Genomic DNA, 22,493 nt, shown 5'->3' on the forward strand with positions numbered 1-22,493 from the left:
GAAAATGTCACTGTTAGAGATTTCCTGCCAACTGCACCAATAAGCCTGTTATTTTTTCAATTATTCAAATCTAAGGACATTGGAGAAGAAAAAAGGAAACACTTAAAGTGTTTATGTGGCATATTCTTTAATTTGAGACTGGAAATTGCAATATATATATTATATATACTATATTATATGGTCAATCAAACAGAAAGAGGGCCTTATTTAGTCAGGAGATACTGTAACTGAGCTAACTGAACTGCTAATGTCTTGACAATTTAAACACAAATATGAATGTGTAGCTAAATTCAGTATAAATTTATTAATAGTACAATTAGAAACACAAACAAAAGATTGCAGCATCAGAACCCATTAGTGCCTAAGTGGTGGGTGCACTGAGGGACTTAACATGTGAAAAAACCCATGAAACTGCCAGGACACAGACATGTGGCCATGCCCAGATCTAGAGAGGCACAGAATACTGGGATTACATGGCATATGAACACTACAGAGTCATTGTGGTTCACTGTGAAGAACATTAACAACCACAAAGGTAGGGCCCATGTCTGCCTGGAGGAGGAGCTCCTGCCTCAATCTCTATTTTGTAGGCTTTTCACAAATTTCCTACCAGGACAACCCATATTTAACTCCCTCCATCTTTTCATCAACTTAAATAGATTTCCTGTCTCTACTAAAGATCGCAATGGCGTAATGATACCATCACAATGTGGGAAGTTTATGTAAAATCACCTTTTTTGAGATTCATATCCCCCACACAGCTACTTGAGATTGGCAGCAGCAGAAATTTGGAAACAGTTGGTGGAACTGCACATCTGCTGAGCTTATGATAGGAACTATGTCTCAGTCCAGTGCTCCTAAGAAAGGTTGTAAATGGGATGAGAAGCATTGTTGTGATGACATGCTGAAGGCTGTCAGAAAGAGCAGGAGCATCTTAAAGAGAAGGTGTTACATTGTGAAGTCAAATTCCTTTTTAAGTTATGTTTGATATACAGTACAGACCAAAAGTTTGGACACACTTTCTCATTGAATTCAATGAGAAGGTGTGTCCAAACGTTTGGTCTGTACTGTATGTAGCACTTTCATAACAACTGAAGCTAACTTACTGTGGAAGATCTACTTAGATAATTATTGGATATTTTATTATAATCCACTATATGCACTAATTACTTATTACTGGTGATATATTGTGATTATTTTTGATGATGGGGGCTAATTATTCGCTCATGGTTGACCGCTACAGACAATACATGTTACTGCAAAATCTAACCCACAAACTCCAGAAAAGTGCAAAAATCCTATAAACTGTAAACAAATAAATCTTGGTAAAATATGACAAATAAACCACAGGGACATAAAACTAACCAGGAACGGGACTGGAATGATAGAAACTATCCTCATCTCTTTCTCAATCTGTGAGTTGGAAAGCGCCAAACTTTGCAAACACTAAGCAAACATAGCAGCTTAATGTGCTGTTATTTTGTTCAGTCAAATTGAAATTGTTATGACTGAGCGTTAGGTTAGCAGTGAAGTTAGGTTTAAATGGAAATTAAGGCAAAAGTCTTTTGAAAATTTTGAAGAATCTAACCATACAGTGTCTTACCTCACATGAATGTTGTTCAAATAAAATGAACAACATTCATTTCATTTGAAACATAATTCAGACACTTTACACAACTCGTCTGGCAGGAAGTGTGTAAAGGTAACACTCACAGTTAATAAAAAACAAAATAGTAGAGAGAAAAAAGAGGGAGGTGGAGAGAAACAAAGATGTGCATGGTGGGGGTTTCAAGGAATGATTTAACATTTTCTTGAGTGGCACTCAGGGATTTCCCTAGAAAAAACTTGCAGCAGCTTTGTGTTTACTCCAAGGCTGAAGGCCTTAGCCATCAGTTCACAGAGGAAACTCTGTGAGTCATGTGTTTGGATTATAAGCATTACTGTACTAGAGAATGATCAAACTAAAGACACATAGCGAGTGAAAAAAAACTAAGACAGCTATGAAACCTTTTCTCACATCAAACATTGCTCCCAAATGGTCTTTAAGAAAAACACTTATATCCACACATAAATACTGTGATTTGCCTTTATTTTTCCTCACTCTTCATCATCATGCTAACCCTGCGTGTTTCAAACCGAGAGTAGACGGCGAGCCTTATTGTCATTCCACATGAGTTGGCTGATCTCAGCCAAATCTTTATGTGCCTCATTCCTCATTCCTCATCAGGGCTGCATTGTGTGGTTTCCACCAATCTGAAAATCCTTCATAACTGGGATCCACTGAAAATGTGGGGAATCTGTAAGTGAAGCTCTGTCTCTTGGGGGGGATTCCTTACCAGCGCTGCGGGAAAGTCTTTCGGGGAGCGCTCGGGCAAAGATGGAGATGGAGACAAACAGAGGAAGGCTTTACTTTCCTCAAAGCTTGTGAGGGCTACAAAGCTAAAGCTGTTCTAATATTGAGAGAAAAAGCTCGGTCAAGCTGGGATTCTGGTTTCCTGCTTGGTTATTATGCGCCACTGAGGGAGATGTGAGGGGAGAAAGTAGCTGGAAATCTCCTTGAAAGAAGCTCGCATCTCTCCTTGAACAACCAGAGCTCATCAATAAATGATGCTGTGTCTCTTCCAGTCAATCACAAACACAAGAAGTGCCTTGATTTGTTTTAGAAAATGGTGCTCCACACAGTACTGTCTTTATTCTCCTGCCTCCTTCTTGATGACATTCCTTGTTCCCTTAAACGTCATACTTTTAAAGATAGATGGCTTTTAAAGTTCATTTTCATGCTCTTGAAAAGAGTGAGCCACCCTGTAATAACTGGTGCTGCTGCGATTGCCCCTGCTGGCCTTTGGCTCTCCGTCCTGTGACTCTGCTTCGGTAGATTCCAGCAGAGAGCAGTGATAGGGGCTTTTTCTGGCCACAGTGAAACCTAATCCCATTTCACAGTGGCAGGCCATTGCGCCAAAATAATCACTTGATGGGAGTTGAAAGTGATTACCAATGTTCTCTCTTATCCGCAATGAGTGCAGAGAATACCGTCCAGCAACAACTATTTGCCTCTGTGATGGCGGGCCAAGTGAAGAGAGCAATAGGGGGGCACATTCATCCAGAAAAAAAACCCTTCAGTGGCTTTCCACGGTTTGTGTGTCAGGAGTGCTCACAAAAGATGCACGCACTGTAAGTCGATTCGCTTGGATAAGTAATTAGAGCAATGGTCCATCCCCTCACACACAGCCTACATATTTAACAATCCCTCTGTAGACGTGAATTTGAATTTCCTCTCTGTGTTTTGGCGATAAGCCATGATCATTTGGTTGTATTCCAAAAAATATATTATTCATTAGTCATTTATTGCTGTTTTTGATTTGAAATTGTGTTAGCTGCTAATTTTTAAACTGTAAATACTTGCTCCAGCAGGAATTATTATTTATGCAGAACAAAGCAAACAGCCTTATGTGCAGCATCCTGATAAGTTCAATCCAAGCAAATCCCTCAAAAAGAAGAGTTATTTATTTTTGTGCCTCAGCTAATACGTAATTTTATCAGTTTCTCTAACCCAACACCAAGAAAATTTAACAAATAAAAAATAATTTCACATCAAATGAAAGTTTCAGCTCCAAATTTCCATGCTATGCATTCAGCGACTCGCTCAAGGGCACATCAGCATGCTGAAGGTTCGCTCTCAAAGTGACTTGAACCCGCAGGCGTCCTTCAGATCTCAGGCTTTCGCCTGTCGCTACATCCCCACCCTGCTCAGCAGCTCTTCTGACAGAAGCTCCAAAATAAGGGCGTTTCCTCACCTGATAGTCAGACATGACATACAGAGAGTTCCTGTCCAGGGAAAAGGCCATGTCCCGTAGGACTGAGCTGCTGTCCTTCATCACAGTCAGCGTCTCATACAGCACTCCTCCCTCCTGAGCGCCGTCCACCCTGATCTAAAGAGACGTCAACAAGCAGAAACAAAGAGATACTATTTATTTTTTATCAGTAAAAAGCAAATTTAACCTTTACAATGAACAAGAAAATGAAGATTGCTTTCACTATCATGAGCAAAAATGTTCACCTACAAGAAAGAAAAGTGTAGATCAATGAATTAAGCTTGTCTGTTTATGACATTTTTAACAATTTATACATCAAACTTTTTTCTTTATTCCCAAAGAGGTTCATCCGATCACAGCTGCACAGCTATAAATAAATTATCCTCCAGTGGAGATGTCAAATATAGTAAAAACATAAAAATACAATATAATATACAATGCTGAGGTTGTGACCCTTGAAGGGATTTTAAATAAAATTAGAAAAAACCCATATGCAACATAAATTTGATAAAACGACCAGATTTTATACCATTGAGGCCATCTATTCCTCAATCACTGAGCAAATAGCAAAGTGCATTTTGTCTGAGTATTGGTACCATGTCCCATACATGTGCTGTGCATTTCTCCATCAAATGAGTAGATGATTTACAGAACCCTGGATCTATTCAGGCTGGATTCTTATAGATTAAAAATTATGTTTATCTTTTTATCGCCTCTCAACAAACAAATTAAGAAAATTTCCAAGATGTTTGCCTCCCAGCTTTGCCACGATTTCCATTGCACTCAAACAGTTCCTTGTGAATTCATGGCTTTTAAACAGAATTTCTTTTGACTGCAAACATAACAGATGCCAAACGGTAAAAGGTTTTCACTTTTCCTTTCCACTTTGACAAACAATGTGTGCTGTTTCAGATAAGCAAAATAATAAGCAGGTGAGCCTTTGTTCAAAGTCTGTCGCTGATGCACACTCTGTCAATAGGCAGCTTATTTTTGTAGAACTACATTTACGTACTAGTTTCTGCATAATGAAAGTGTTTCTGCTTTTCATCTGGTTTCTACTTTTTTCTATGTGCATTTCTTTACAACAGTCCTTAATCTTATTTCCAGAAAAATGCCTGTATTTGCAATCACAAAACCTATGTTTATCTCTCCAGAAATAATGTAAACTGCATCAATATTAATGATAACTTGACACACTAAGTAAAAATCAAAAGTGGGAAAGAGGCAGCAAAGTCGGAATAAAAGCAAACACAGCAAGAAACAACCCTTATTAGCAATGCAAACCCAAGCCGAAGCTCCTTTAAATTCCATTGAAAGTGGATCATTTGCTGTGTGATGCAATTATAGTGAAGCTGAATTAATTTCCCAATCATAATAATTAAAAGAAATGCAAGATCATGAAGACACGGAGTGGAGAATTGTGGAATTGTTCTCAAACGACTACAGCGTGATTATGCCACATCTTCCCAGCATGAGTCTGAGCACGTGGCCTCGGCACCCAAATCAAATTTGACTGCAGATGATTTTGAGCGTTTGCCAGGTCTAGCTCGCACAATATGGCAGAGCCTCAGCATTCTCTCAGTGGGGACAGTCAATCAATACAAACTGATTACATGATTGGATCCCCCAGGCACCAAAACTTCATCAATCAATCACGGCTCCACCTTCCAGGCAGTTGCGCCTCGCCAACAGTCAGCCCAGGCAGCCAGGAATGAAAAACAGAGGGGGGGATATGTTTGCTAAAAGCTGTGTGCTTTTAGATCAGGTGAAAAGGAGGATAGAAATAGAAGTAACGTTAGGACATGGCTTCAGTTTTTCATCCAATACCACCCAGCCAGCAATAGTGACAGGATCTTTTTTTTGTTGTTTTTAGATCATGTAGAGGGCACTATCCTTTCAGGGATTGTTTGTTGGCTTATTACCATGCATATTTTTGTTGCAAACGATACTTAAAATATAGTACTCTCATTAGAGGTCTTGATTCTCTTTTCCTCTTTGGAATCCCACATACACACAGATTTCGATATGCTTTCCCACACTCTTCTGTTCATAAATAGCACATGAGAATGTAAGCATTTCTGCTGGAAAACAATGTTTAAGTATAAAAAAGGGAAACGCACGCACACACACAAAGAGGACAGATATATTGAGCTTTGTGGCATTTTGGCAGGAATATCATGAGAGTGGCCAAGGGATAGAGATGCTAAAATGAGCTCTGACAAATATTGACCCATCATGACTGATCCGAGCGGTTTGATTTCAGCACATTCACACATGGTTTTATTATCTGAAAGGGGGCTGACCAGGTGGACGCCTTCTGGGAGGACCAGGTCCTCAATCTCTCCTTAAGCCCTACAGCTTTATAATGAGAGTAAGGCGGGTTTAATTAGTTTTATAATGAGCCTGCTTGTTGAAGGTGACACACATAGTTGCCCACGTACACACAAGACAGGAGTAGCAAACAAAAAAAATAATTAAAGTAAAGGAACTCACTCTCCTGTTGGTTGCACTCATAAAATTTGTAATTGCAAACTGTAAACATGATGGCTTATTTGGACCACCTTTGGGTGTGCTGTATTATTAAAAGGACAGACCAAACATGAAACAATAAATGTTGGCCAAGTCACTAAGATGTATTAGCTGCATAATAAGTTTTTCACATTTTTGCACCCACAATCAGCGTCTTATTCACTAAGCAAATAGAATAAATTAAATCGTGATAAAATTTGGTATAGTTGTGAGTTACCTGTGTTTGATGGGTCGATTACTCCCACCTGACCAGTTAAAAAGTTTATTCTTTCTATAATTAATTGTTTAGTTGTTCAGTAGTGAATATGATCTGATTAAAAATAATGCCTTGATTCTTGATTTTAACAATGTGTAGTAAAAAATATTCAACTCAATTGAAGTAATAATCAATGTCTAAATAGATTTTAGATATACTTGAAGTTCTTCAAAATATATAGAAATGTCCTTTTTTCTCTAAGAGAAGATAATTCAAGGAAATAAAGTAGTCGCCATTTCAGACTTTAAGGATTTATGAGATTAATTGATTTCTAAACATTGAAATAGCTTAATATATTTTAATTCTGTTACAACAATATGTGCTGTAATTATTTGGGATATGTTGTCAATGGAAAAAAATTTGCTTTCTTGAACATCATTAGGAAACCAGGGCTTTGTAGATTTAAAGTTGCAGTAAAGAAGCTCTTTAAGTCTGGGCTTGGACTTCGCTGCATTAAGTGAATCTCAATGTTCAAGTAATCCCAAACATGCTCTATTGAGATCTGGTGACTGTGGAGGCCATTGGATTACAGTAAACCCATTTTCATGCTCAAGAAACCAGCTTGACATGATTTGAGCTTTGTGAAAAGGTGCATCATTCAGCCAGAAGTAGCCACTAGAGGATGAGTGCACTGTGGTTATAAAAGGATAGACATGGTCAGAAACAATGCCCTAATAGACTCTGATGTTTACATTACTTGTAATTGGTTCTAATCGTGCCCAAGTGGTGCCAAAGAAATTATCCGCTGCACTGTTGAGCCAACAGCACAAGTCTACAATGTTCAATATTTACAGTTATGTTGTCTATGTCATATTATGACTCGACTATCACAGCTGAAGTTGAGTCTTATCAGACCAGGCAACATTTTTCCAATCTGTTGTTGTCCAATTTTAGAGAGTTTGTGCGAAATCCACTGCTGCCATTTTATCATCTCAAACCAGCCTGCACATTTTCCTCTGACCTCTGACATCTTTAGGGCATTTTTATTAACAAAACTGTTGCTCACAGGATATTTCCCCTTTCCTGACATTTCTCTTTAAATGACATAGATGGCAGTTGATTAAAATCCCACTAAATTCAGCAGTTTCCACAAAAGTAATTAAAGATTCAAAATCACTTTTCCTCTTATCTATAAAACTGTTCTCCAGGTGTTTATCTTCAGATCTTATCAAGTGTTCTTCAATGTAAATAGCTGAATAACTATTTGTGATAACAAGCATTAAAACAGTTGTACCTAATAAACAGCCCAGCTTTTCTGGTCATGTGACAGTCATACCAATCTAAAATAATTCTTAGCTAAACATTTTTTAATATGGAAATACTACTCATCTACCTCAACTACACTGCATAACACAGTGCACAGGGAGCTTTTATTTGAACAGGAGCCTAATGTCCAGATTTTTACTTTCAGAAATCTTCTACTGTAGACTTCCTTGTGCTGTCCCTTCCATATGAAATAAGACTTGTATAGAAACTGTTTTAGTACACACTTATTTGACCTCAGTGTGTCTTTAATTTAATTCCTTTTTCCCAGCATCAAACAGGAAAAAAAGGACATATATTTAACTCGAAAATATGTAACCCAACAGCAGCAATATCCGTCCTGCTGCTTAAATTATCTTGCAGGACCTGTGGTGGTTATAAACAACAGTTTGGCTTCCCCAAACAAATATGCAACCTGAGCCTGTGCTTAAGAAAAACAGCCTTCCTTTCTCATGGATGGCTTTGCATCTTAAGCACAGTCTAATCCCATGAGAGCCAAAGAAAACAAGAAATGACTTCTAAGATATGACTTGGCTCGAGTCTGGTTGGCTCTGCCAGACCTTCTATGATGGAGTCACCTACCAAGACGTCTCTGCGGTGACTGTTTACATATGGGATGGATTATAAACGATGATTTACAAGCTAGGGATGTTTGCATATAAACGTCTGTCTTTTCTTACCACAGTTAAAAAACTGTGTAGATGACTTTGTTTATGGGTTAAAGGCAGTTTAAATTCAAGAGACATAGTCCATGTCTTGCATCGCTGGCCAATCTATGTCCAGTTAACCTAAACATATGGATGATGACCTAGGAGGCAAGCAGCAATCTGTTCAATGATTCATTCCCAATCTGCCACGCTGACAAGGTTTCATCTGTCCCTCAAGACCTTTATGTCTGCAGTACTTTAAATCGGACATGGCACAGTCTATGTGCTTTTTTCTACAGTAAATTTCTGTTACTATTCTGAAAATTCATCGGTATGCCTAAATGAAAGATACAACACATTTGAGCTAAACTAAAAGCTTCTCATGAATATCTAAAGTTTAGCACTACATCTTGTATGGTTTACAGACAGGCTGCAGAATGAAACTACATGCAAGACTAGATCTAAAGAAGATAGATATGGAATGTCAGGAAAGCAGACTTTGGAGCAGGACTTCAGAGAGGTCGCTTGCAGGCTTGAATCTCTACGATGACACAGGGCACTCAGGGAACATAAGGGTCCAACAACTGTTCACCTTTAAGCTTGAGTGGCTGTGCATATGGTCCGATTGCGGCTGACAGCCCAGGAGAGTGTGCATTGATTAACCCATATATTCATGATGCCTCTGTGAATGCTAATGAAGCATAGCCCAGGACAGAGCTGAGCAGCAGTTAGCATTTAATGACAACAGAGAGCATCGCTGATGTGGAGATCTGTATCATCGGACTCGGCAAAGAGGGAGATATTGATCATTGCTATGAGACATGATGTATTAGTAAAACATAGCATGTGTATGTGTGTGTGTGCTTGTGAAAGTTTGACTTAAAAAGTTACAGAACCTACAGAAACCTAAATTTCCCTCCACCCTGGCCTTCAGCTGCATGGCAAGCCTCCAATCTTCATTTTACTGTTTTTGCAACTTGACCACAGTCTCCTCTCCATCTGTGCATATCCACTTCTTTTCTATCTCCTTCAGGACATGATTTCCTGCTTTCTGTTTCCTCTCCTCCTCCATGCTGCACGCTATCCCTGAAATCATTCCCATTGTTTGTCCGGTTCCCATGGCCCACCAACAAAAGCAGTGGGAGGGGGACAGTGGAACAATTCATGGCACCCGTATGGTCTTCATTTTCCTTACCGCAGTGCCGTCACAGTTCTCTTGAGTATTTTCATTTGTGTGAGCAAACAGTAGAAAGAAAAGCAAGAGAAGGAAAAAAAGAGGACAAAGACTTGGAGGGGAAAAGATGGAGCAGCTCAATTAAAGTCGGTCATGAAAAGCAGAAAGATGGACACCTCCCTGTGTTATCACAAAATTGCCTCTCTTAATACCTTTTACAATTTCAGCTGCACTAAGACATCCAATGACAATCCACTCTGCAGAGTTTTACCCTCAGGTCCAGCTCATGCAGTTATGAAAATCCTTTCAGTTTAGCCTCAAACACACCTACTCTTCCCTTGCTTTGAAAGCCCATTCTAGTGATTTCAATCATCGAATCAAATCTCCCCTTCCCAGACCACGCCATTACAAACCGTGACTTTGAAAAGTTCAAGTTATTTAGCAGTGCACCAGAGAATTTCCCCACCCGCTTAACGCTCTCAATAAGCCATAATAAAGCCACTATTTGCACATGAGAGAATTTGACCAAGGCTTTATTTGCCATAAGCTTAACATTTCCAGTCATTTCAAGGCAAATATGGTAGCCGAGTCGCTAGAGCCACAGAGATAAAACGGTGGGAGGTTTTTATATTGTTCAACACCGCTTCTTCCTTTGTGATAGCTTTCTTCTAATTTTATGTGCAAAGACTAAGTACTTACTAACCTGTGACTCTAAGAGTAACTTTACTCAAATAGTCTTGAGGCACTGTATTCATGAAATTTGGTGTCATCCTTTTGTTTATTATAAACACCAGCAGCTATGACATCATTGTTGTGCTCCTTAACTCTGATGCACTTAAAACCTTGTAATTATTGCTAAAAGCAGGGACCATTTTGGCCCAAATTGCACAATATTTAAAAGCACTCCCCGTGTCAGAGGAGCATCCTCTTCCAGTGTGGTATTGTAGTTCTTCAGAGCACAACAGAGCTCTGCAGAAAATCAATTCTACTTCAGCAAATGTAATGTGTTTGAAGCTGCCACAGGGCTTGTTTGTTTAAACCTGCCACAGGGCTTTCAACAAAAATGCATAATGTCATCATAGTGTGTCTACTGTTTATTTGCATGAGGAAAAAAAGCTTAATATCCTACATACAAATGTAGTAGTAGGATGTATGTCATTAAGTAATTAGAAATTTATGCAACATAGATGTGTTAGTGGGATGGTGTAGAAGCTGAACAATGCTTGGTTCAAAAATACGTGACATTTCATTTATTTGACATCAACTTAATGTAAGTTCCTTTCTGTGACTTCAGAAATTACCCAAACACATATAGCAGTGGAGTAACTTGGCATAATGCTCTGCTTTACAGAAGAATCTGATCTGTTTGCAGCCAAACATATATGACTAACTCAATCCCTTCATTTTCATGTTTTAGTTACTTTCATAACCATTGTAATATGTGTTATCTCACTTTAAAACCCATACATTACACATTACACTTTTCCCAGGGAGTTTACTGTTGAACCAAATGTCCAGTTTTGTGAAAAATGATCTACCCTGGTGTGCTTTATCAAGAGCAGATATGGCAGTTCCAAAAACATATTCTCACATAAGTTGTTGTTTTTTAACCGTAAATGAATGCCACAATACTGCATTCAGATGTGCATCAGTATTGCAATAAATTAACAACTTGAAGTCACACAATTGAATAACGTGCTCACTTTGGGTTTTTCCTACGATGTGGAAATGTGGTACTGAATGCATTCACCCTACTGAAATCCATTTAAATACACAACAGTGGAAAATAATTACTTTTTAACTTATTAGTGCATGCAAGCTGCAAAAGCTCCTTCTGTTTTCAACCCAGAGTTACCCAGTAGGATAAAACTACTCAGTTTAAATGAACCACCTGAGGCTACAAAGCGGTGTCACATGATGATAGAAATGTCCTGTTTTATCAGAAACATGAGCAGTCTAATCAGGAGCTGCCAATGAGTGCATCCATATGCTGCACCAACCTCAGTCGGTAAGTCTGTGGGTTGTCCTTGTGACCTTTCACCCTGCCGACACCTTTGCAGTGACAGACCTGACCTTTGCTACTAACGTGATCTGCTGATGGCATTTATAGTCATGCCCCATTTCCACTGAACCTGTCCATTTGGGTGTGATGGAATAGGATTGGAGAAGTGACCCTGTGCTCCATGGAGGCTCTTGGGATTTTGAGATCATAGCTGCTCATTCAGTCTGTGTAATGACTGTAACTCTGGCCTTTAAACTCTCTGGACTCAACTACAGACATGATGGATGCCTTGCTCTGCTCACTTACTGGTCTCTTTGAGAGTTCATAGTAAGTCAAGATTTTTTTATTTTATTTTTTTGCACTAACTATTTTTCTGCTTCAATTTTTTGTGTCATTACATTTTTTCTCTGTCTTTCTTCTTTGGTATTTGTTGTTTCTCTTCTTTTCCCTTGGCCATTAGACTGACTTTGCCTTACACTTCCTTGTCTCTCCTTCTCTTCCTTTCCCACTGTCAGGCTATCTTGTCTTATTCCCCAATGGCTCATCAAAAGAAAGAGCTGCAGTGATGCTATCTGTGCCCCTAGTCTGGACCTGTGTGTATGTGTGCTTCTTGTGTGTCAGACAGATTGCTTCTCATAAGACTGAAACCCCCAGGCTAATGTCACAACAGTCCTCTCACACATTTCCTAAGTCAGCTGCATGCAGTTCCTCTGTGCAATAAGCAGGGCCCAGCATCCTTTAAAGTTAGTACTAATGCAAAACTGACTCTTATAGAAGCTTGACCGTAATAAAGCCAAACAGGATGCACTTGGAATGACCATGGTGGACAATGAGCTGAATCAGCTTTATCAACCTCCTGGAGAGAGCTCATCATCTACACGATAGCTTGATGGCCTTGCTTCGTTTGCTTGCCTCATATTATTGAATCAATGAATGTGAATGAGTTTCAAACTCACCATAAGAGTTTGTGTAGAAATAAATGTCTCCAGGCGATGAGACTATGCATACTGATTTTAGCATTTAAGAACGCAGTCACATCAACCTTGTTCATTCTGTTTCCGGCTGGAAAGTCTGGTTCGTTTGGGGAGGAGTGAATGCGGAATCGAACTCTGAGTCGGACAAAAGCAAACTCTGGTCCACCTACAAACCTCGGTCGTGTAAAGGTGGTAGAGACGTATCGAAGAAGACTTTAAGCTATAATTTATGCAAGTGGTGGATTCTACAAAGTACTGACTCAGATTTCAGATTTTTATTTGGAAAAAAATAATATCCGAAACCAAATATAATTTTCTCCTCCATTTTAAGTTTGCATTGTAACATGAGAAAACATAAAAAAGTTTAAGGGGTTATAGTACTTTTACAAAGAGCATTTCTACTTTATAACACAGCATGTCTCAAAAAATAATTTGGGGTCATTAGCTGAGGTCTGCACCAAAGAAATAAAATCAGTTTTAAGTAATAAAAAAGAAGTGCTCATTACTCCTCTGAGCTTTGCCGCAGATTTATTCTTTCACACCTTTGATGAAGTGAAGAATAAAGTTGAAAGAAAGAAGAAAACACTTTTAACTCATTGCATTTTCATTAAGAACAACAAGTTGTCTCCACACCTGTCCTGTAGCTGTGTATTTAAATGTATAGGAAGACATTAGAAATAATGTTTTAAATCTCAGAAGTGGTAAATGCAGTCACTTTAATGATAAATCCTGAAAGAACATAATTTTATAAACGTTTTTACAGGTGCATAATGGCCTCTTACATTTAATTAAAAGAAAGGAATAAATGAACATTTATGCACTTCGGATTTGGCTCAAGTGGCCATACACAGAGATTTACATCAATTTGTCACTGTCTGAAGGATGCAAAAACATATCTGAATTGTCTGGTAGCAGCATCTTTGTGCAAATGAATAATGTCCCAACATAATCATCGTGATGTTCTTGACATATCCAGTTATGCTAAATAGATCATAATTAAGAGGATTATTGCATTAATTACAGTTAATGGATTAAGAATCATGTGACATCAGAGAATGTGAGATACAAAGGAGGCAACAGATGTGTCTGTGTGATGAGCATTTCTATATTAACTGAAAAATATTTCTAATGTTTAATACAGCAATTTTTAAACTGAGTCACAGCAGAGGCATTTTCAATTAATTTTAAGTATCAAATTATACACATTTGTTAACTTGTTAAGGTATTATTGTTTAGAAGATTAAGATGAAATATTAGACCTTGTTCTTTTTTGGGGGGTTTTAAGAGATAATTTGATTATAAAAATCTGAAGAGTAGACCTTTATTAGGCTGAGAAGGTTTAATACAAAGAATAAATCATTCTCTCAAAACAAGATGTGTAAATTTAGTATTTTTGTACCATTCCTTTCATGGTCTGTCTCTTACACATCAATAAACTTTATAAAAGTGCACTGCTAAGTCACTGAAGTGTTCCTTTAATCTCAAAGCATCACAGCTATGTTGTCAGTGTCTCAGATTGATGGCTAAAACTTTTTATTTTGTCTGTTTGTACAGTAGCATGCTAAAGTTTAAGAGTGAACAATCAAGCATTCTCCAGATATTTTTGGGCTCACAATTTGCTTCATTTGACCACTTGCCTGTCAGCTTTTAGTACCATGTTCCCAGTGATTACATGGAAAGATCAAGGTTTTATTGTTTAAACAAATAACTTGTTTGATACTCTGAGTAGAAGAAAGTTAGAAGTAGACAGCTGTACCTTTTCATGTAGATGACTTATTTAATACAAAATAATTGCAAGGGATCAAAAGCAGAGATTAGAAAAAAAGTCTTAGTGATTTGCTTGTTGAAAGTTTTTCAAAAGTACTAAGAAAAAGTAAGACTTTTGGGAACAACTAAGAACATAAAGTGATGCTTCAGTGTGACACCGGTAGATAAATGAAACAAAAAAAGTGCAAAACATGAGACAAAAAATTCAAACGATAGCTTCAATAGCCAAATATATCAAAACTTACAACTGAGTTTATTAAAAGTTTCAAGGTAAAAGTTTCCTTACTGATCATGGCAATTCTTCAAAGAAATAACACCCAGTGAAACCGGCGAGTGTTTTAGAACCATTACACATGGAAGAAAAAGCAATTATCGACTGAACATAAGAGGTATTGTTAGCACCTTTTAGAAAATCAGGTTAAATGTTTTTATGTCTTCAAATTTTCAAAGAACTATGCTCACTTTGCTTCATAAACTTGAAGATACGGGTTCATTTCACCTCTCTGCCTTTCTCTCTGTCCCTTTTTTCAGTTATAAAATAATTCTATTAAATCCTTTTACTTACTATTATTTATGCTTTTTAAACCAATCAAGTTGGCTCACATTGAAAAATGCTGTTGTGACCCAGTAAGTGTTAAACAACATGGGACAGGATTCATTTAAAAAAAACAGTTAAAGGTGTTTTGTGTGCATTCTTTGTTGTGCCTTTTTCATTATGTATTTAATCTATTTTGTTTTGTTAATTTGCGCTCTTTTACTTACCCTCCTGAAAGAAGAAATTATAAATAAATGACATTAATGATAATCTATTTCAGATTTCCTAACTGAGATTTATAGAATAAAATACATCAAAGTTGTTTTTTTTGGAGGAAACAAATCATCCCTATACTGTCACTTCATCAGCCCAAGAAAATATTTTCTCCTCCATTTGTGTCTGCCTGATGAAAAAAACTTTAATACCTGTTTAGCTACAGTCAACATTATTGAATGAAATACAGAATAGACATAAAGAAATCTACCCTAAGCAAACATAAATAATTCTCACAGGTGTAATACTATAACTATGCTTGACAGTAAGTATTTATTGACTTATGGCTGCTCTCACCTTTTTCAGGCGTCCGCTCCTTGTGCCCAGAAAGACCACATTGTGTCCGTTGTAGATATAGGAAGTGACAGAGGTCAGCCTGTCCCGTCTCTCAGTGAACACTGTCTGACCAGACACCAGCTGAGAGCCACCCAGGGGTTGGTTGATATCCAGGCCACAGAAGTGATCATCAATGGGAACAGGCTGCAGGGAGACAACCAGAATGTCAGGGTGAGTATAAGAAAACCATAAATAAAATAAAAGAAAGACGAGAGCAGCATTTTTAAAGGCGTGGCATGGAGAAAAACATTCAGGAGGGGAATGTAGGGAAGAACAGAAATGTTACTGAGGAGAAGAGATATAAGAAAGGAGCTAGAGATAGTTACAGAGGGAGAAGACTATTTGTGAAATACTGAGATCAGCAGTAGACACGTGAATATAGGATGTAAATTCAAACTGATGTATGGTAAGCCTAACAAGCATTAAGTACACCATTTTCAGGGTTAAAAATGTTACATCAAAAGGGTATGGGCTGCCGGGCTTTTTAACAAGCCTTGGAGCCAGCAGATTCATGGAGCAGACTTAATAGCTTATGGCAAACAGAAGAAAACAGTGCATTTTGTGCCTGTTTCTGTGATTTTCAGATTGCTTGATCTGACATCACACAAACACATAGCACAAGAGATGTCGAGTTTTGATTAAGCATCAAAGAGAGCCTGAACGCTCAGCAGTCCTTCCAGATCTTCTAACATGCACCTCAAGCCTTCGCTAATTGTCTGTCACTTAGTGTAAAAGACACCTTTTAAGCCTGCTAATTTCTTATTTCACATCTTCTACTTCTTCATGCTCATGTTCATGCAATTTTTTGTCTTTCATCAGATCATGTGCCTGAGTTTTACTAAATTTGATTTTTGCAGCAAGTTCAGCATAAATAAATCTGATGTCTTGCCCCATCCAACTAATTTCTCTTCTGACCTCCATTTTGAAAAACATAAATGCATTTTAAAAACCATCTCTTCTTCTGATCTAAAATATTGAGCTTATGACTGTTTCTATCTAAAGGATAGCATATAGCTATCAGTTTTGGTGTAATACAAATGAAATCAACAAGAGACGAATTAATTAAACCATAAATTATCAATTTATCCATCAATCTATCATGTTTTATACATTTTAGATTGGGTTTTGGGGGAGGGATGACTATATCCCTCTGTCCAGCAACATTACAGCTTACTCTGGGGATCCTAAGGTGTTTTCAGGCCTGAAGGGATTTATAGTCTCTCCATTCTGTGTTCTGGGTCTTTCCCAGGGGATCCTCCCAGTAGGATGAACCAATAAAACCTTTGAATGGAGGCATCCGAAGTCATCCCAATCTAATGCTTGAACTACATCAACCAGCAGAGCAGCAGCAGCCGCTCGACACCCATTTCCCCAGACAACGGAGCTCCATACTACAGTATATCTATGCGACTAATCCGAGACACCCTTTATCGGAATCTCAGTCCAGTAACTATGCTGGATCATGCTTTTTCAGTCATGATCCACATTTCATGGCCATAGCTGAGAGCTGGAGAATGAACAGACTGGGAATTTGAGAGCTTTGCTTTTTGGCTCAACTATTCACCACAACAGACTGGATTAACTGCCCCATTATGGGAGACAAGGCCTGAATCTCTGTGTCCATCTCCCGCGCCATCCTGCTGTTAGTCTACTTGTCAATGAAACACCAAGATAGTTTGAATACTGCTGATATATTATTGTTTTAGCATAGCAAACAATAGTTTTAAGTATTGATATGCTCTCTCTGTCCAATAGTTTTTATCTAATGGGGCCAATTAGAAATGCATGAGGAAATTGACCCGTGACTAGAATAGGATGATTTTATCTTTAACTTTATTAATGTTCAGCTAATTAGAAACCAAAATTATATTTTCTTCAATCAGCGTAAGCGGAACCAGTTCATATTAACAAGAATGCCCTTCAGTGTTTAGGATGTTACTGAAGGAATACCTGGTTACATATTTTGTATGTCAATAAAGTGCTTGAAAGTAGGATTGTAGAAGGCATGAAGAGAGATAAATGTTTTTTATTTTTGTTTTTTTGTTTGTATTGGTATATATTCATTCAAGCTACTACAGGAAGGAAGATGCATGCAAATAACAAGAAAGCACCACAGTTGCTTTGTCCTATCAATTTGAAGAGTCTAGTTGCTGAAATAGAAAAGTCAGCAATATTTTTGTAGAACTCTCACAGTTAAGATGAGGGTCTATTTACGCTATAGAAAATACACAGAGATTATTGATTAGTAGGGCTTGGCTAATTTTAACTATGCCAACCATACTAACTAGTAACTAAAAACAGTTTTCCAACAAAACTGTCAGTAGAAAACAGCTGTGACTTATTTTTGAAATTATCTTGTGGCCAACAAACAAATTGGATATCTTGGGATAAGGTGCCCTTCTACATTTTTAGATATTCAAGAAAAGATGAAACAAGCTACTGTAGCTACATTCAGTATAAGAAAAAAATGTAATTGCATGTTGTCAGTCTTTCTGGTTTAGTTTTACTCTATGTATAGATACCTTCATTCCATACCTTCATTTCATAATAGATATTTGCAGATTTTCACCAATCCAACAAACTGCTGAAACATTTGGCTGTTTTTTGTTTTTTTTACTTATCTCCCATTTTGCAATAAACATCTTCTTGTTACTACAGTTGAGCTTTCAAAGTACAGCAAGAAATGTAAGATCATTTATGGTTATTAGAGAGAAATCAAACTGCTGACGTTGGCATTAGCTGCTCAGAGCTTTACAAAATCAGTAATCAGAAATCTTTGATTGGTGCATGTCAAAAATGGGTCTACGGCATGCATTCTTAAATTCCCTTTGCATTGTACTGCCTTAAAGAAATTCCTAAATTTTTATCAACCACTTAACTAAAAGGTTTTAAAACTGTTGATTTTGTATCTCCTTACTGGTCTGGAAGAAAATTACAATACTCTTGTTTTTTCCAAGTATGTGTGTTAATGATTGCTTTTGATATCAGTACTGGCATTCAATTCATTCTGCAAGTCTAGTTTCACTTTAATGTTCATCGATTTTGATAATTAATCATGTGTTCAAAAAACAGCAGCATCCAATCGTTTCTTCGTAAAAGTCCAATTATGATACAAAGAGCATCTTCCTTCACAGTGGGAAATTATTGTTGAATTACAACATATCACTTTTCCCTATCAGTAGCTTTTCTGAATAACATCACATCTTATTTAGACACACTAGAATTAATGTTTGAGTTATGAATCATCAGAGCAATTCATGTGATGGATTTTAATGTGTTTTCTGGTTCACTTTCAGCTTATTTCCATGAGAGGCGCTCATTATGCAGAATTCCAGCTTTCACAAAGACTCAGACTTGGGCATTTACAAGAAAGGCCTTTTTCTCAAGATCAAGAACAGGTCTCGAAGGGCTCAAGTACTGCTGACAGTGACAAGAGCAGGAGGAAGAAAATTAGGGAGAGAAAGGCAAAAAGAGAGGTGGAAAAGGAGGTAGGAATCAATGTTCAATCCCCTGAATGAAATCAAAGCTCTATACAAAACTCCCCTGATTAGCATTGTGGAATTTATCTCCCCAAGCTATACTACTATAATAGGATTCCCAGACCTGAATGCTTTCTTTAGCACAGACCAGACTGACTGCCTGTTAGCTGTTAAAGTTACAATCATAGTTATGGTACACCAAAAATAATCTTTTGTTAAGTTAAGTTTTTCTTCACACCTGCTGAGTTTACGTGGCTGGTCTAAAGATACGTGTGATATGAGGTCTCTCTATTGTCCACTCACCGCCTTTGTGCACTGTACGTCCTTTCCCAGCAACCAGTGCAGCTCCAGGTTCCCCTCTCCCTGGTAGCAGGACTGCAGTCGCTCCTTAATGCGCATGTTGATGTCTTGGATAGTGAAGATGCAAAGAGCAGAATGATCTGAAGGATCATGGTACTGCTTTTGTCCTTTAGAGAACACAGCAAAGAGGACATCCTCCTGGGCACTGATGTTGAGTGACTTAGCCAGCACCCTGCCGGCCTTAGAGAGGTAAGCAGCCTGCAGCAGACGGTACTCCTCACCTCTGTGCACGCACCCCACAGGAAGAGAGACATATGAATGGAACTTCTTGTCACCTTTGCAGAGGCGGATGATTCGAGATGTGTAAAACAGGTCACCAGGTGAGCCGCCTGCAGGCATCCCATTTTCTGGAGTCTCAGGCTGGACAGTCATGAAGTAGACAAAGGTTCCGCTGGAGAAGCCATAGATGTAGTAGATGTCAAAGTGCGGAACAAGAGCCAACGTGTCAGAAGGGATTTTAATTAGAGATGAAACAAAATCAGTGTGAAGCTCATAGTCCAGCATGGCAGAGGACTCTGGGTCGCGAGGAAGCTTACGGCTGGAAATAGTTGGAAAGTAATCCTGTTTGCCGCCAACGGCAGTGCCAATGTACAGAGTAGCATCCTGTCCCTGGGAAGGAACGACAACCCCATACATTGTTCCTGTCTGGTTGTCGCTGGACAGATAATGTTCTTTCTTGTGCGTGGGCTCTACAAGAATAAATAAATCGTCTAGCCTCATCAGCTTACAGATACCCTGATAGAGACTACCACAGGCCAGCAGCCGGTTGTGAGAGTAGTCGATGAGCAGCAGTTTGTTGACATTGTCCATAGAGGCCAAAGGCTCAGAACAAGGCTGAACTATCAGGGGAGGATAACATGCTTTATTATCATATTCTGGGCCTGTGTCATGAGATACCAAAAGTGTGAGATTAGCGGACAACTTGTAGATCCGGTTGATCGCGCCGATGTACAGAGTCCCAGTGGACTGATGCACTGTCAGATGGTTCAACGACCATTCCCTCTTCTCAGACTGGAAGGTGTTCATTGTCTGTCCAAGAGTCGTCTTTTGATTCAAAAAGACTAGAGTCAATAGACAGAGGGCCAGAGGCCATGACATAACCTTTGGAGGGTGGTGACCTTTCGTAAGGCTGTTGTAAGTCCATCCTTTATCTGAGCATGTCCCCATCCCCACAGGGCTCCACTGAATGCCTGGCTGAGATAAATGGGGTTGCGTACCAGCAAATGTGAGGATTAGACTGCGGAAAATTGAGCTCAGAAGTGGCCTTGTCTTAAGTGATCTTTACATCATTCTGAAACAGAAAAGAAGAGAGAATTACTTGTAAATATAAAAAATCATTGATTCTTTCAAGTGAGAAAATTTTGTTTTCAATATATCATTAGGCACTTCACATCAAGACCTAGAAATGGATCAGCTTGTGTTTTCCTTTATCTCTGCTTAGTCAGATGCAAGAAAAATCAAAGAAACAAGTAATCATGTGTTCTAACTGTCTTCCCATATTTACTGAACAGCGAGACGGTCTAATATTCTCTCTTTCAACAAGGATTCTCATTATACTCACTGCTTTGTAAGACAACACAAGCCAGGCTGCCATTCGCCACTCAGACAAAGCGATGACACAATATAACTGTGCATTTCTGTTTGGGTGGCTAATTAAATGATCTGAATGCATTAATTAGGCCTCCATATTTTGGGCTCCATGTTTTCCCTTCTCCCCCAGTCTTGTTCATTTAAATGGTTGAATCCAGGAGGAATTAATCACTCTCCATTGCGGCTGATTCCTAAATTAAACAGGCTTTTTCCAGGGATAGGCAGGGAGTCATTAGAGATTTCGGGGCCAGCCAGCATCAACCTATACACTTCTCTGTTTAATTTCATTACCATATTTTATGTGGGTATTTCCCCAGAAAAAACAATGTCTGGCAAACATATGATTGACTCAAAGAAGGTTTACATTACATATGTGAATGCTTGGTTTAATTCACATATTAATTTATTTAGGAAGTTTCTTTTTGTCTCTGTTATTCAGTCAGTTGAAGATGTTTCTGGTGAAGATTAGATAATTTATCATCAAAATATGTTTTTTAATCTCAAGATGTTTTGTGAAAGAGATGTAAACATCCATCAGTAGAAATTACGGAATCTTTATTCCTGGTAATTATTGAGTCATTTATTAATTAATTTATTTTTCTTCTCAACATTCAGTGATTCCACAACTTTGCCTCTACTTCAATCTTTCTCAAACTATTCTATAAGTACTACTGTGCTATAGTTGATGACAATGAATCAGCAGCAAGTGTAGGTGTGGGAGACTTGTAATTATGCAGTGTCAATGTAGAATAACAATTTAGTTTATTGATTCTCTTTTTTTTTTTAATTTAATTTGTTCATCCATCCTTTGCGTGGGGAAATCTTTGTATTTACTAATTTGGTACTTGTTACAAAACAGAGAGAGAACCACTGCTTCACTTTATCTCGAGAAAAAGCAATACAATCAATTGCAAAATATTTTCACTTTTTTTCTGTAAAACTTTTCGTTTGAAATAAACAAAAATGATGTCAAAGCAAGTTTTTGACATCAGCTTCTTTCTGGTCGCATGCCACTATATGATTACATTTCTCTTTGACTTAATTTGAAATGATTTGCTCAGAACTACATAAAGGCATACATAAATTCTACCAACATATAGACTCAGCTTTGTGAAGACAGGGGTTGGTTGAATTCATGTTATGAACAACTCTTTTATCAACCTCTGAGCTTCATTGGTCTTGCTTGAAGGCAGATTTTACAAAGAAACATCTTTACATTAAGACCCTCCCGTCACATGATATGCCAGCTGTGCTCCAGCGAGAAGCTTCTCCAACCCAGAGCTGAAAGACTTTCCTATCTTTACTTTGCATAACCCCTGCAGAAATACATGAAAACTTTTCAACTGCTTTTCTGTTTAAAAACCTGTACATTTCCAGCCAAACGCTAGAAGACTTAATCTCAAACCCAACTGTTTTTTTTGGCCGGTGCTAACCTAAACAGAGTGTTGTCACAGTTAGACTTATAAGTAAAGGTTAAATGAAGACAGCCATGTCAG

General features: G+C 38.2%; 1 protein-coding gene across 1 annotated transcript in view; it reads right to left on the reverse strand.

Annotated features, from left to right (window-relative positions):
- LOC116710639 (plexin-A2-like) overlaps nucleotides 1–22,493 on the reverse strand; it is an 85,595-nt gene that overhangs the window by 51,245 nt on the left and 11,857 nt on the right. Inside the window, 3 exon segments of the mRNA XM_032549785.1 lie at nucleotides 3,795–3,929; nucleotides 15,530–15,712; nucleotides 19,351–20,698. Of these exon segments, the coding sequence (XP_032405676.1) occupies nucleotides 3,795–3,929; nucleotides 15,530–15,712; nucleotides 19,351–20,574 (1,542 nt within the window). The 5' untranslated portion in view covers nucleotides 20,575–20,698.

The sequence above is a fragment of the Xiphophorus hellerii genome, chromosome 20 (assembly GCF_003331165.1).
Source record: "Xiphophorus hellerii strain 12219 chromosome 20, Xiphophorus_hellerii-4.1, whole genome shotgun sequence".
NCBI lineage: Eukaryota > Metazoa > Chordata > Actinopteri > Cyprinodontiformes > Poeciliidae > Xiphophorus > Xiphophorus hellerii.